General features: G+C 36.9%; 1 protein-coding gene across 1 annotated transcript in view; it reads right to left on the reverse strand.

Annotated features, from left to right (window-relative positions):
* Nucleotides 1–16,476, reverse strand: part of ZBTB49 (zinc finger and BTB domain containing 49) — a 36,150-nt gene that overhangs the window by 15,318 nt on the left and 4,356 nt on the right. The window contains exons 2-4 of the mRNA XM_027836276.1: nt 9,039–9,209; nt 6,697–7,808; nt 4,163–4,209 (exon numbers count right to left, since the gene is read on the reverse strand). Coding sequence (XP_027692077.1) covers nt 4,163–4,209; nt 6,697–7,808; nt 9,039–9,190 — 1,311 coding nt within the window. The 5' untranslated portion in view covers nt 9,191–9,209. The remainder of the gene's footprint in view (nt 1–4,162; nt 4,210–6,696; nt 7,809–9,038; nt 9,210–16,476) is intronic.

A 16,476-nucleotide genomic window follows, 5' to 3' on the forward strand; every position in this document is an offset into this window, starting at 1 on the left:
AAAAGGAGTCTAAAGAGATATGAGATGAAGGGAGAGAGCACGCAAGCGCTTACTTCAAGCTGGAAAGATCACAGAATATTCCATTAAGAAGGCAGCATGTGAGCTGAGATTTGAAAGTTAAGTATGATATCAACAGATGGAGCTGGAGGGACTGGCACTGTAGGCACAGGAAGTAACCACAGTCAACAAAATTGCCAAAGCAAATCCCAGGCAGACATAGGGATTCTATTTGGTAAGAAGACTCACTAAGGCTTTTGTAGAATAAAGTAACTCAATCATTACACTTTAGGAAGACTGTCTCCACACCTGGGAATGTGCTTCTTTCTTAATTCTGCCTCTCAGAACCCTTACTTTCCTTAAAGATTCATGTCAGGGGCCATTTCCATATAAAACCCTTCCTGATTCTCCTGGTGGTTAGTGGTTTTTCCTTCATCCAATTGCATTTGCCTATCTGTATACATGCTGTATCTTCCCTAGTAGAAAACAAGTTTCTCGAGGACGAGGCATTTAATTTTTGTGTCTGTATCCTCAGCACCTACCATGCAGCCTCTAACACTGTAGGCACTAAAAAAAATGTTTTATTGGATTTAACTTAAGGAGATTGGAGGGAAGGCAGCCAATTAGGAGGCTATTATGGTAATACAGGAATAGAATAACAAGGGCCTAAGTCCTTCCACTAAGACACACTGTGTTCTCTCTGTAACTTAGTGGGCATCTTCGAGAGTTGCCTGAGGTTCAGAGAAGTTTCATGGCTTGTCCGTGGTCACACAGCCAGGGTTAGATGTGTCCTCTGACTCCAGGAGCATTTCATCCTCTACACCACACTGACAAACTGTAAATGGCACTATATTTTTCTGCATACATTTTTCTTCCTCTGACAGGCTGTAAGGCTCTTGAGGGAAAGGACTCTATCTTATTTACCTTTTGATTTCTTCCAGTGCCTAGTGCAGTTTTAATTCAACAAGGCTTAGGATCACAAATTTAGAGCTAGAAAGTAACCTAGAAGCCATTTTGCAAAGAGGTAAATGAGGCCCAGAGAAGGTAAGCAACTCACTCGGGGTCACACATGTAGTAAATAAGTCTGGAAGTAAACCTAGGTCTTCTGATTGTAAATCCAGTGCTCTTGTGACTAGACCTCACTGCCTCTCTATCAAGTGTGAAAAAAAATAAAAGATAACACGTTTTCAGCTTCAGTACTGAGAGAAGAAGAGGAAAGTCAGGAAAAAGATCAAGGTGGAGAGGGGTTCTTGGAGAGGGAAAAATGATAAGGATGATTTTAAACACATTTGTTAGGTTTGAAGTAATATTAGGAACACCAGATGAAAAGGTTCAGCAGACAGGTGAAAATGAGGGATGAGAACTAGAGAAAGTGATCAGGGCTTTATCTATAACATCTCAGGTGTCAGCTTCTTTTCCATTCCCACATCCCTGTGTAAGATAGGCCTTTGTTATTTCATGCCGAGGTCATTTCAAGTGGTATCCTACCTGTCTTCCCTTCCTCCATGCCATCAGGCACATCAGCCATCAGACTGATTTTCCCAAAGTTCTGCTTTGGTCATGTCAACCTAATGCTCAGGAAGGTTTTCACTGTGCAGTCCAAGTTCCTCTGGCATCAACCTACCTTTCCAAGTTTATACCTGCACTACTCTCCGATATTCTAGCTAAACCAACATATTCGTTATTCCCCAAACTAGCCTTCTACTTTCTTGCCTCCACACCTTTGTTCAAGCCATTTAAGTCACCTTAGAATGCTTACTTTTACACCACCTTGTTATTCTCCATCTTTTGAAATCCTATTCTCCTTCAGGGCCCAGTTCAAATCTTTCTCTCATTACATTTGCTGAAAGAGATCTTTCTCTCCTGAACTCCTATAGCAATATTTTACACCATTTATATAGCACTTATCACACACGGTTTCGTATGAGTTATCTGCATACTGTTATCTCCAACTAGATCATAAGCTTCTTGAGGGCAAGAACTGTACAAAGTCCCTTGTACATACCAGGAGATCAATAAATATTTCTCAAATGAAAGCAAGATTTGGAAATGCCAGCTGAAATTATGGAGATAGAGTAGGTTTCTGAGGAAATCAGAAGAGAGGAAAAATGGTCAAAGGACAGAAACTTGATAAATGCCTTAGAGGCAGAAATGGGTTTAGGTTGGAGGAGCCAGGCACAACTCTTGGCCTGTTACTTACTACCTTTGTGATCCAGGCAAATCAGTCTCTGGGTCTTGGGGTGTGTGTGTGTGTGTGTGTGTGTGTGTGTAGATTAAATCTCCAATATTCCTTATAGCTCTTAGATTAACTCTCCAATATTCCTTATAGCTCTTAATTTATGATTATACAATCCATGCTTAGACAACAGAAGGAAGAAGAACTCATAAAGGAGACAGAAAAAGAGAAGTCAGGACAGATGAGTGTTAAGAAATCTGAGAAGAAAGGAAGTGACCAAATTGTCAAATGTCAGGGAGATGTCAAAGTGTTTCTACCTTATCTCTTCAAGGATACTGTAAGATTCTTTTACGGCCTGGACCTCTTCTGGATTCTCCCACAAACATACAAAAGGGCTTAGTGAATAGATGGTTATTTAATAAATATGTGTTAATTTGTTCTAAAAAAAAGTCACTGGCTAAGAAGTCAACTGAAGCCAAAGCTTTAACTTGAGGTGAGAGTCAATCACAATTGGCAGCCTTTTAAGGAAGGTGATATTAATGAAATCATATTGGAAATAAATGGTTCCAGCTCTTTGAGAGGTAGGAAAGAATGCTGTTGCCATAATGGTTGCCTAAGGTGATTAGGACATGAATGAGTTCTGCAGCTATGGAAGGGAAACCAAAGGGAAGAGAGGAAAGATCTTAAGTAATGTTACACAGGAAAAAAGTATCTTGGTAGTAACCTAGATGTGAAAGATAAAAGAGATTAAGGGCTAAGAAAGGAAGTTATAAGACTGGGGGCCAGGAAAGATAGAGAAATTGCTGGTGGTAACAGACAAAATAGAGCAGGGAATCTGGAGTCTTACTGACTGGTGTATGAATTTACACATACTCTGCATCCTCCAGCAGTGGTTTCTAATCATTTCCCAGATTCACCAGAATTGGCTGCAAATAGCTTTTGGGTGTTTAAAAAACCTCTGCCCTTAAAGGACAAATACATGCCACTAAACATCCTGAAAGGCACATGCTTCAGGATTCATAAGGAATACCCAAAGAGAAGTTTATGAAATGTTTTGAGCAGTGACACCAGTGACACCAGTTTTAAGCAGTGATACTAATGACATAAGCATGCTCTGTTGCAAGGAGATGACTTTGACAGGGACAACACCCATTTGTCTGCTGAAGCACAGATATGTTTAATACAAATAATTCTATTACTTAAAAGTCATAGCCCACAAGAATGATGTGGATTCACCAATGAAATAATAATTTAATTAGCCACATTTAGGATGTGTCAACAATGCAAAGAACTATATTAGGTACTGTGCTGATAAAGGAGAGGTTACAGTGAAACCACAGACTCAATCCTTTAGCTACAAAAAAAGAGGAATGAAAATAAATTAACAAGAGCTCCCATTTACAGTGTTTTAAGGTCTACATACATGATTTCATTTGATCCTCATAACAATCCTGCCAAGGAGATGCTGAATAAAGCTAACTATATCTCTATCCTCCTCCATAATTCCTTAGATCCCTCTGTGCAGTAAAGATGATATTCTGGTACTATTAGTCTGTGCCATCAGGGCACAAACTCTTGCAGGTTCTACACTAAGCTGAAAAGGCATTCAAACATGGACCAGCAACGGGCTATATGCCTGTTTTTTCAAAGACAATCCTAAATTGCTTTTGGGTATATGCATTACTGGTTTTACTGGGAACTCTGCAAAGAGGGAAAGGGAAATTGAGCAAGATTTAGCCCATCTTAGTATTATAAAAGTTCATTCACTTGAGAAAAAATTTTCCCTCTTATCCCTTATAAAGGGAAACAGAATTTTTTTCCCTTTAAAATTATTTTTTTACCCTGGCTAACTGTAAATCCTTTAAGTAAGATTATACAAGAAAAATACAAAGCCTTGTCTCATAAATACTACGAACTGTTTTACTTGTACTAAAAACAAGCAATTCACTCAGGTTTCCAGTAATTAGCTATAAATAAAATTTTTCCCACCTGGGAGAAGTGTTTCCCACAAATGTTACATTCAAAAGGTTTCTCACCTAAAACAAAAACAGAACATGTAAAACTGTTAGTAGTGACGGTGTAATTAGTGATGTCTTTGAAGAAGTAGCTCTTGTAAAAAGTAACACTGTGATCCTGAATCATTTACACATATTCATAGTACCTATCTCTGATGGGAAAAAAAAAATAAAAATTTTTGTAATTGGTTGTTTCCTTCTAAAGTACATATATCAAGTCCAAAATATGTCTAATTATCACAGCCAAACAACTCATGCATTCAAATGAAAGCCTCAGCCACACAAAGCACAAAACTATTCTGCCCTAGATCCCCATTCTGGGCCCAAAAGCGGAGGTGCTCCTACCACCAGGCTATCCTTACAGCCTCGTCATCTCTTCTTGCATGAGCACATACATTTCTACCATTTGTTTCTAACAAAATACCTGACATTTCTCGAGGCCTTGAAGGCTTACAAAGCACTTCAGATACAGATCTATAGACACAGTTGGATTGTTACCATTCCTGGAGGATCCCACAAATATTCTCCTTATTTTACAGATGAGGAAACGAGCTCAGAGCAGTGACTTGTCTATGGTAACCCAACGGGTGAAACAGGCATTTAAGTCTAGGGCTGCTGAACCTCTGCCATTTTCTATGCACATGACAGAAGGGGGCATGGAAGGGAAAGAGAATGGACCAGCCAGAGACTGGGGTAAGGGGAAAAATTATTGTTTTCCTTGACCTCAGTTTGAATTAACAGATTATTTTTAGTTTTCATTATTAGCTGTGGCCTTTTGCTGGTACAAAGTACTGATTTTAAATCATGCTGTCTGGATAGTTGTGGGGGATAAAAAACATCCTATTTCTCTCATTCCCCTCATGTTAAGTTATAGCTCATCAAAATATATTGCCAGAGAAAAGATGGTACATTTCCTATAATGTGTCCTCATCTTTAGAATTAAATTTTTTTCTTCCTGCTCTGGTAAAATTATAGTTTATTGGTCTAGTAAAACTACAGTTCACTGACCTAGGTTTATGATGGAAATAATACATTTTCATTTGTAGCTCTTCTTGAAAGTATAGGTTAGCTTTGTGATGACACAAAATCCTTGATCTTTGGCTATTTTCTATTCATTTTTAATTCTAAATTTAATTCTACAGACATGCCTGGGATAATGTGATAATAGGTTCAAGGATAAATTAAAACTCTATTATCAGAAATACAGTAAGAAAATTGGGTTCACATATGGCCCAGGCTCACAAACGATCAAGGTCAATGACCATTCTTAACAGAGTACCACATGTATCAAAAGATTTATTTCCTTTTTGACAAGATTCTTTGCATTAATTTTGATTACATTGTTATTGTCATTCAAGAGATGTGCCTTCAAAGCACGAAATAGAATTTTTTGCTGCTTCTGAAACTACAAAGATAAGGTTTTCAATGTCGTGTGTGGGTGTGTGCGCGCGCACGCACGTGAGAGACAGGCAGGTAATTAGGCCTGTGAAATTTTTTTTTTATAATTTAGAGGTACAAAAGTAAATATTTTTAAGACAGAACCTAGGGTTAAAGACAAAGTTGCTTTTCTTTATTTTTAGGGTAGAGTAATTTCAACCTAGTAAACAGTAAAAGAACTAAATCAAGACCTGAGAATTCTAGGGGATAACAGGAAGAGAAATATCCTATCAAGTGGTATTTTTTGTATTGACCATAATCATATACTTATTTCTACAATCATTGTCATGAAAATATCCTACACACATAATACCTCAGAAATCCATAATATGCTTGTCATATCTTTGTGAAATGTTTATCCTAAAGTAATTAACTTTAGTTATAGGAAGGCAAGGTACAATTTATATAACTATTTCATAACACTTTGTTTTTTAAAAGATCAGACCATTTTGAAAAATAGAAGAGGGAAATTATATCAGTTGACCAGTTTCAATCTGTATATATTAGTTTGTAATAATTTTCATTTTTAAATTAAAATTTAAAAACTGGTCCATCTAACCAAGAGTTACCAAGACAGCTCAAATGATCAGATTTGTTCATGAAGAAATCAAAAGATCTTACTTTTTTTCATGAGTTAATTGCAAATTAAACAATTAAAAAAATTAGTGCAAGCTAGCTATAGTTGAGAAATATTCAACTGAATAGGATTAAAATAAATATAGTATATTAGAATATATGAAAACTTAATGACATAAAAATAAATATTTCTTTTTAAAACTCAAAAGGTTTAAATATTAATATGGAACAGAAATCAAATAAGATAAAAAAAAGCCACCTTTTCTGTTCAGGGTATGGAGAACCATTTGTAGAATTCTAAGATTTAGGAATTGTACCTGCAAGCTAAAAGTGAAAAAAGGAAAAGGTGGCCAAAATGCTCCTTTGAGAAATCTCTCAAATAATCTTTGCAACCATAAACCTCATCAACAACTAACAGAAAAACCTCTTTAAAAAAATGTGAGCAAGTAACACTATCTAAAAAGTGTTCACCATTGTGTACTGAAGGCACTGTACCTGTATGAGACCGTTTGTGAAGCTCCAAAGTGCTTGGATGTTTAAAAGGCTTTCCACATAGTTCACACGTGTACTGTCTTTGCAGCTGCAGAGGTTGTGTCTGGTCTTTCAAGAAGACAGTGCCCTCAGTCCTTTCAATTTCAGCAATACAATCAAAATTCTCTGAACTAATGATTTCTTCACTTTCTTTTTCTTCAGCCCCTTGACTATTAGTCTTCTCTATAGAACTTTCACTAACTAAAGGTGACTCTGCTATTCCTTTTGCTAAACTATGATCTGCTTTAGCTTCAGATGATTCTTCTGCAGACTGTTGCGATTTTAGGAAGCTTAGTTTCTTGAGGTGGATAGCTTTTTTCAATCTCCTCTGTTCAGCAGGCTGCAATGATGTGCTGTCGGACTCCAGATCTGGGGCAGCTTCATTCAAGGGCTGGGCAAGGAAGTTAGAAGGGAGGTGTTCAGAAGATTCCAAGATACATTCAGAGGGACTGACAGTACAGTCATGATTTTCTACTGAGTTAAGATCTGTAGATGCACTGAAAGCAAAGGGCTGTTCAATGACTCGTTCATGACTGCAACAAGAAGTTTGTTTATAGAACTGTTTACTGTAAAAGTTTCTAAGTTTGTAATAGTAATTTGACTGCTTAAATGGAAGTTCTGTACAGGTGCCACCTACAGCATCTGATGTCTGTTTTGGTCCTTCACCTGAAGAATTCTGAAGATGAACTGATTGTGGTCCATGGGAAGGCTGGCCATCCAGAACCTTATGAGGATGTGTACCTGTTGAACACTCTTGTAGTAGGTGAGGAGGGTAGTTTTCACTCATAACACCATTGGCATCAGTAGCCAGAGCACCGTGCAAGGAGAATGCACTATTACAAGGCAAGCCGGGCGACTGCTCGATAGCAGTAGATTTCAAAAATGCGTGACACATATTCAGTACATTCTGTACTTGTAAGCACTGTGCTATGTCCAACATTGTCTGTATGTTGTCTTGGTTAAGATCCAGGTGAGAAGTGTACATGAAGTCCAATATCTGCCCTATGCCTCCTACATTTTTTATATCCAAATGAAAAACATCATTCTTCTGGCCCGAAGAATTCTGAAATAAAGTCCTGATGAAAGAAAGTATATCTGTTTACAGTGTAAAAGAACACATCTATACTAACAATCTTTGCTTACAAATAACATCCAAATAAGCCTATGTTAATAATTACCATCCTACAAACACCAGGGTCAAAAACTTGTTAGTTTTTAAAACTCCCATCTTTCTAACAATTTAGGCAAATTAACATAACTATCAAAAAGAATGGAGAAGGTATCACTGTTAAAGCCACATTTTAATTTGCAACTAGTTTTTAAAATTCAAACTATAATGTGAATCACCGACAAAAAGCAGAGAATGATGGTTAAAGCCACTCCTGGAGTCAGGAAAACTTGGGTTCAAGTTGTGCCCATACACATCTGGGCTAGGTGACTTTAATCCCTTAACTTCCTTAATGCCCCATGCAATTCTCTAAGTTATAGTTTACAGAAGAATCCTTAATCTTCACTGAAGAAGAAATCTGCCTCATTAGAAGAGCTCCCTAGGCAGATGATATAGGTTTGGACAAAAAAAATATAGATGACATTATCAATACGTAGAGAAAGGTTTGAAGATAATTTCTAAGGAAAACAAAATCTACTTAGTATCTACATATATAAAACTGTCTCATGTAGTATAAATTTCAATGACAGTACACAACATCAAAGAAGATATATTTTTTTATATTTAGTAATCATATGGACTTTCAAATTACCATCAATTATTTCAATGTACAAAACACAGATACACATATTTCTATTTAGAACATTCTACTGGAATGCCTTAAAGAATTTATGTTCTTTAGGATATATGAGAAACAAAGGCTAAAATGTTTTAATTATGTTTTTTAAGGACACAACAAAATTTCCCCTGGTCTCTTATTGAAGTGACAGTTTATCAAAAAAGCACCAATGACAGGTGTTCAATTCTTAATCTATTTATTTTTAAAGAGTATGAATTGTTTTAAGATCACTGGAATTGTTCATCAGAATAGAAAACTTTATAAAGGATTTCACAATTATTTTTATTAATAATTGAATACTACTTTTATGACACCATCTTAATTACTGAAAAACATTTTGGGTGGGAAGCTCACAACATTCTTTTGGACAGATTTGTATAATTTAAAAAGGAAAAAACTTGAATGGAATTTAAGTAGATAATATTATTAAAGTGAGAACTCACACCTAAGTGAAAATATTTTGGTTTTAAAATTGGTTCTTGAATATGATCATATATGAATCAAGCCTAAAACACATACCTAAAATACTGACTGAAAGAAGCTAAAACATTTTTATGTGCCTTAAAGCAGACTCCTTTCACCACCAGCATACAGTCACAAAGAAGGCCCTGAATACGCTGCTCATGGAGCTGCTGAAGAAGGTGGCAGCTGTGACTAGCAACAGGATCCATGCTAAATCATTCAAGATACCTAAAATAAAAATCAGAGTAAGAATATGATTAATTCACAGAAATAAAAAAAAATTCACATGGAAGCTCCAAAAAAGAAACTCTTGAAAGGCATTAAACTCGATGCTTATTTATTGGAACAATCTCCCTTCACAACAGAAGATCAACTGTTTCTGTCACAGGAAGCTGAAATAAGATCATGTTATCATCATTTCAATTCTTATATTTAGTCTACTTGAATACATGAGAGAAAAATGTTTAAAATATTATAAAAAATCTACTGTGTCCTAAGAAGTAAGGTGATTAAGATTAATTTTTTAAAATTGAGTACCTATGCATCTGTCCTTGTACCTGCTCTTAAGGGGCTTATAATCTCATTAGGAAGACAAGCTATTTAGTTAAATAGCAAGTGAACATTTAAACAATACGAATAAGAAAAACAGAAAACATCACACAAAGCAGTATGTAACTATCAAGTGAGCTAAAGAGACAATAGTTACTTTAAGAGTTCAGAGGTGAAAGATCAGTTCAGGTTAGGGTACTCAAATAATTTTTTAAAGTATTGTATTGAACTGGGTTTTCCCCATATTTTAATTCTTTTTAAAATTTTTTTATTAATTTATTCTGATTTATCAACAATCACTTCCACAAGCTTTTGAGTTTTAAATTTTTCTCTCCCTCCCTCCCAATCTGATATAGGCTATACATATACATTCCTATTAAACATATTTTCACATTAGTCATGTTTTAAGGAAGAATTAGAACCAAAAGGAGGAACCACCATAAAAAGGAAATAAAACAGAAAAAAAAATAGCAAATAGTATGCTTTGATCTGCATTCAGACTCCATAGTTCTTTCTTTGGACGTGGATAGCATTTTCCATCATGAGACCTTCGGAGATGTCTTAGATCCTTGCATTGCTGAGAAGGGCTAAGTCTATCAATGCTAGTCATCGCTCAATGTAGCTGTTACTGTGTACAATGATCTCCTGGTTCTGCTCACTTCCCTCAGCATCAGACCATACAAGTCTTTCCAGGTTTTTCTGAAGTCCTCCTGCTCATCATTTCTTACAGAACAGTGGTATTCCATTACATTCATATGCCACAACTTGCTCAGCTATTCCCCAATTGATGGGCATCCTCTCAATTTCCAATCTTTTGCCACCACAAAAAGGGCTGCTAGAAATATTTTTGTACATGTGGGTCCTTTTCCCATTTGTATGATCTCTTTAGGATACAGCCCTAGAAGTGCTATTGCTGGGTCAAAGTGTATGCACATTTTTATAGCTCTTTGGGCATAGTTCCAAACTGCTCTCCAAAATGGCTGGATCAGTTCACAACTCCACCAACAATGCATTAGTGTTGTAATCTTCCCACATCTTCTCCAACATTTATTATTTTCCTGTTTTGTCATGTTGGCCAATCTGATAGGTGTGATGTGGTATCTCGGAGTTGTTTTGATTTGCATTTCTCTAATCAATAGTGATTTCCAGCATTTTTTCATATGACTCCAGATGGCTTTAATTTCTTCATCTGAGAACTTGGCAACAGCTTTCTAAACGGTCTCCCTGCTTCTAGCATCTCTATTCTTCAACTTGTCCTCCAGTTGCTAAAATAATCTTCCAAAGGCACAAGTCTAACCACGTTGTAGCCCTGCTCAAAAACCTTCAGTTGCTCTTCACTGCCTATAGAATAAGATGAAAACCCTTCAGTCTAGTTTAAGTCTAAAGTCCTCCAAATTATGGCTCCTGCCTTCTTTGCGGTTATCTTAGGCTCTTCTGCATGAACTCTGCATTCCAGCCCAAACGAGATCAACAGCCATTCCCTGACCTAACACTCCACCTCCCACCTTGCTTCATTCTCCCAAGCTGCGTCTGCCGCCTGAAACGCGCACCTTCCTTACCTCTGCCTCTCAGAACCCTTGTCTTCCTTCAAGGCTCAGTTGTGGGTTTCTCTACATGAAGTCTCTCCCAATCCCCTAGTTGGTGATGCTCTCTCTCCCGCCTCAATTTTCCTTGGAATAGACTTATTTGGATGTGTCATGATCCTCTCCTCAGTAGTAAGAACTGCTTCCCTTTATCATTGCATCCCCAGAACCTAACACAGTGCCTTGCATACCACAACAACTTAATAAATATTTTCTAAGTTGGACTGATATCCAAGTGCAAACGTCCTAAAGGTGTTTGGAAATACAGGCCTGGATCTTATGTGAGACAGAACAAGAGATTTAAATTTGGGAATCAGCATATAGAAGTGACAGTTGAAGTCTTAAAAGCAGATAAAGTGTCTGCAGAAGTTAAAAAAGAAAATAATAGAAATTTCCATGGGAGTAAATGAAAAATGTGAAGAGCATCTCTCCACTGGCTTCTTGCTATCTATTTACAAAATATGCTGTTTCCCCTAATTCCAAAAAAACACTTCTTTAAACCCTTCTATCACTCAGTTATTATCCCAGCTCCCCCTTCACAACTGAACTTTTGAAGTTTTCCACCTCTCTACTTGCTCTTATCTTAAACCCTTGTAATCTGGATTCTAATCTCATATTCTCTCCCAAAGGTCACCAAAGACCTTAGGCCAAATCTAGTAGTTATTTTTCATGCTTATTCTTTCCGAAGCATATAACATTGTTGATCACTTCTTCTTGCAGGATACTCTTTCCTCCCAAGCTTCAGATTCTCCTCTTCATTAATCCTTTTCCCATCTCCTTGGCTCTCATTTGATCCCTAATCCCTAAGGTGTGTATTTCCCAAGGGTCTGATCTTGGCACTCTTGTCTTTCTACATAATCTCATTCACTCTCAAGGATTAATTTACCCCCATCATACACATCTCTGGCCCTGACTTCCTTCTGTGCTCAAATATGCATTTTGAACTGCCTGGATAGATCTTCTACCTGGATAGATCTTCACACCAAAATAAAGATATCCAAAATCAAGTTTATTTTGATTCACCCTCTAATCCTCCTGACTTAAATGTTTCTGTCAGTGGAATCACTAACCAGGAGAAAAAGCATTTATATAGCTGCCTATTATGCGCTTTTTACAAATATTATTTCATTTGATCCTTGCAACAACCCTTGGAGATAGATGGTATTATTATCCCCATTTTACAGTTGAGGAAACTGAGGCAATCAAGGTAACAGTGACTTGCCCAGGGTCACACAGCTAGAAAATGGCAGAGGCTGGAGTTAAACTTAGTTCTTCCTGACTCCAGGACCAGTGCTCTATCCACTATTTCACCAAGTTTATTTTCCCCTTAAACATCTTTAAGTGCCTGGCATTTCTATCAGTGGCCCTGACATTGAACTAGTCTCCCATGTTGGAAACTCTGGTGTTCCTTTTTTATATAATTCTTCCTTCTCTCTGACCTCTCATATCTAGCCACCAAGACCAATCAATTCCGCCTTCATAATATGCTTTACAACTTGCTTTCCCTTTATTTTCCCCCCTGCTACCATCCTAGTATAGGCCCTCACTGTTGTGGTTCGTAGTTTGGGGGTTTTCTTGGGAAAGATACTAGAGTGGTTTGCCATTTCCTTCTTCAGCTCATTTAACAGATGAAGAAACTGAGGCAAGCAGGGTTAAGTGGCTCACCCAGGGACACACAGCTAGTGACTGAAGCCAGACAAAGATGAATCTTCCTGACTCCAGGTCCAGGCCTCTATCCATTGTGCCACCTAGCTAACCTAGGCCCTGATTACCAACTCCTTAAACTGTCATATTCTAATAGGTCATCCCACCTCTACCTTTTTCCATCTCCAATCCTTCATATTACTGCTAGAAAAATCTATCTTATAGAAACGGTCATGTAATTTCTCTGCTCAAGATTCTTTAATTGATCTTTACTGCTTACCAAGTAAGTTTCCAATTTCTTTTCAGGCATTCAACTAGTACCACCCAACATTTCTAGCCTAACGTCATACTATTTTCCTTCACGTACTCTGCATGACAACCAAACTGGACTACTTATTGAGTCCCAAGCATGCCCTGTGGTTTCTCAGCTTTACGCTTTTGTTCCTACTGAACTGTATACCTCAAATGTTCTCTTTCTCCATGCTTTTTCTTTTAAATACTTCAACGAATCTCATCGTGAGCCTTGCCTCCACATAAACCCAACCATGCTTTACCCTGTGTGTTTGTCTGTTTTCTCCCTAAGGACATCCTTGAAGGATCTACCCAATGTACTTTTCTTAGGCCTTTCTTTGGCGTTTTAATAGTACGGCACTTGAATTGTTCTTCTGTTGTCCCTCTCTCTACAAGACCCCCTAACCATATATCTTTCTCCATTGCCACTTGGGTTACCTATAACTGTGGGGTTTTTTTGTTGTTTTGTTTTTTGCTTTTTGGTGAGGCAATTGGGGTTAAGTGACTTGCCCAGGGTCACACAGCTAATGTGTCAAGTGTCTGAGGTTGGATTTGAACTCAGGTCCTCCTGACTCCAAGGCTAGAGCTCTATCCACTATACCACCTAGCTGCCCAAACTGGTTTTTTAGGGATTGCGTTGTTATAACAATGTTACCAAATAAAATAACAGGGAGAACATTTATGTTAAAGATAGTTTTTGTGTCAGAACAGCTTAAATTCATAAAAATTGTGCAGCTACCTAAATGGAATCCAGCCTACTCTTTTCCTCCTATTCAATTCTGGGTCAAATTTACATCTGCAGTGCTTGTCCCAGATATAAAGACTGCCTTCCAATTGTGTGCCATAGTCTAGACAATATGTATTTTTCATCCAATTAGTTTATTTATGGTTACTAAATTCATCTTTTGAATAATCATAGAACACACTGAGCAAGCACTATAAAACTTCTTCGGCTTGATGCAACCAGAGTAATATCTTCCACATTGTTACTGAAATATCTAGAGTATCTGACCATCTATCAGGAAACTTTTAATTTTGTCCCTACAAAGATTATCATTCATATCAATGCCAAACACCTTTGAAAAGTATGTCTATCCATTTCACACCTTTGACAATAATCTGGCTACAATTATCTTGTATTATCTTATCATAAGCATGAGATTACACTGTAAGAAAGTCTATAAGGCTTTGTCTTCCTTCACCGAATCAATTTCTTTTGTAAACAACAAAAACAAAGCAGGACTTTGCATACTTTGAGCATTTCAGACAATTATGTAACTATGAAGATGAAGTACACTATGAAAAACTGTTTATGAAAGGTCACTTATTTTCATCTCATATTTCTGTCAAGTATATCCTTGAATGTAGATTATTCTCAAAGATTTTACAGAGATGAGACAGTAGACATACAGATCTGTAGTCAATGATGTCCCTCCCACCTCCTAGAAAGCAATATAAGAATTAAAAAAAAAAAAGAGGAAGAGAAAAAAAATAAACAAAACCAAGCAATACATTAAAAAACTCTGACAACATATGCAATGTCCCATGCCTGTAGATCCCCCACTTCTGAAAAGGAATAGGGGGAGGTGTCTTCTCATATCTTTTTTTTGGAGCCAGGTTTGTTCTTTGTAATTCTGCAACATCCATTTTCAATTCTTTTGTAGGGATTATTTTTTCAATTTATATTATTTTAGTTACTATGTATATTGTTTTCTTGTCTCTGTTTACTTCACTTTGCATCATTTCACTAAGTCTTTCTCTATTTCTCTGTACTTGTCACCTTCATAGATTCTTAGAGCACAGTAATATTTCATTATGTTCCTATATCATGATTTGCTCAAGCATCCACCAATTGACGTGTATTTACTTTGTTTCTACTTCTTGACTAGAATAAAAAGTGCTGCTATTAATATTTTGGTGCGTGTAGAGTTTTTCTTCTTGTCATTCTTCAGTGACATCCTTGGGGTATAGCAACAGAATCTCTGGGTCAAAGGGTAAGGACATTTTACCCACTTCATCTGTATAATTTCAAATTGCTGTTGAAAATGGTTATACTGACAGCTCCACCAACAATGCATTAATACATCTATATTGATAACTTTTTTTGAATACTAATATCACCTGATTTTTAAAAATTCTTTTTTTTAGAATTTTTTCCTCTCTGAGATATCTTATAAATGATTCAATTTAATTCGGCACTTACTACACTGCAGGTACTGTGGCAGGCATCCGTAACAAAATGAAAGACAAAAATGAAAAAAAGCCTCTGCTTTTAAGGAGTTTACCTTCTACTGGTAGTGGCAAGGTTTACTTACCCAGATAAGTAAATACAATGTGTGTGAATCTATATATCTATATAGGTCTCTCTCTATAGTTACTTATTTATGAATGAATGAATGAATGCAAACCTAATTAGAAGTGCTAACAATTGGAAGAAGAGTCCAGGAAAGGAATCTTTTTGGAGGTGGCACTGGAGATGAGCACTGAATGATCCCTTACTGCTTCCCAAGATTGTGTCTTTTTGTTCTGCTGTCTATTTCTGACATCATTTTCTTAAGTGCTTTTCCACTTTCTCTTATTTAAACAAATAAGATTGTATAAATAACTGCATCCTCCAAGTGGAATGTAAGCTCCCTTGAGGGCAGGAAGTTTCATTTTCATCTTTGTATCGCCAGCACCTAGTACAGACCTTTGCTCACAGCAAGCCTGGTAAACATTTGTTGAACTAAAATAATACCCAAATGAGAATGACTTATGGACAGCAGAAATACAGGGCTTCGTTGTTCAGCATATTAGAAACTAAGTTGTTTGAGTCTAAAGGCGGTTATTTCACTACCATTTATAAAGAAAGTAAACCATTATAAAAACTTTGAAAATCTATTCTCTATTTTACATCTATTGTCCTCTTGCCAGCCTCATTTACATTTACTTTTGGGATGATATGGCTTAGCTGGATCTCACACCAAACTTTGAAACTAGTTTTTGAATGAATGATGAAGTTTTATTAAGTGCACACTACATGCCAAGCACTGCGCTAAGCTTCAGGCACACAAATATAAGGAAGCAAGACAGCCCCTGCTTTCAAAGAGCTCACATTATAATAGAGGAAGACAACTTTATTTTAAGGCAATTGGGGTTAAGTGACTTGCCCAGGGTCACATAGCTAATAAGTGTCAAGTGTTTGGTCTGACACCAAATTTGAACTCAGGTCCTCCTGACTTCAGGGCCAGTGCTCTAACCACTGCGCCACCTAGCTGCCCCTGAAACTGTCTTATAAGCACTAGTAATTTGCTGCTATCCTCCGCTATAATGTTTTACAAAAGAGTTTGTATGCTAAAGTTGTATTGTTCTTTGTTGCAATGTCTCTTTAAGAAGACCATGAAAGTGCAGCTTAAGATCTTTTCTGAGGTTCTTTAGACACTGTGGCC

This window comes from Vombatus ursinus, unplaced genomic scaffold (assembly GCF_900497805.2).
Source record: "Vombatus ursinus unplaced genomic scaffold, bare-nosed wombat genome assembly UNPS02014818.1, whole genome shotgun sequence".
Lineage (NCBI taxonomy): Eukaryota > Metazoa > Chordata > Mammalia > Diprotodontia > Vombatidae > Vombatus > Vombatus ursinus.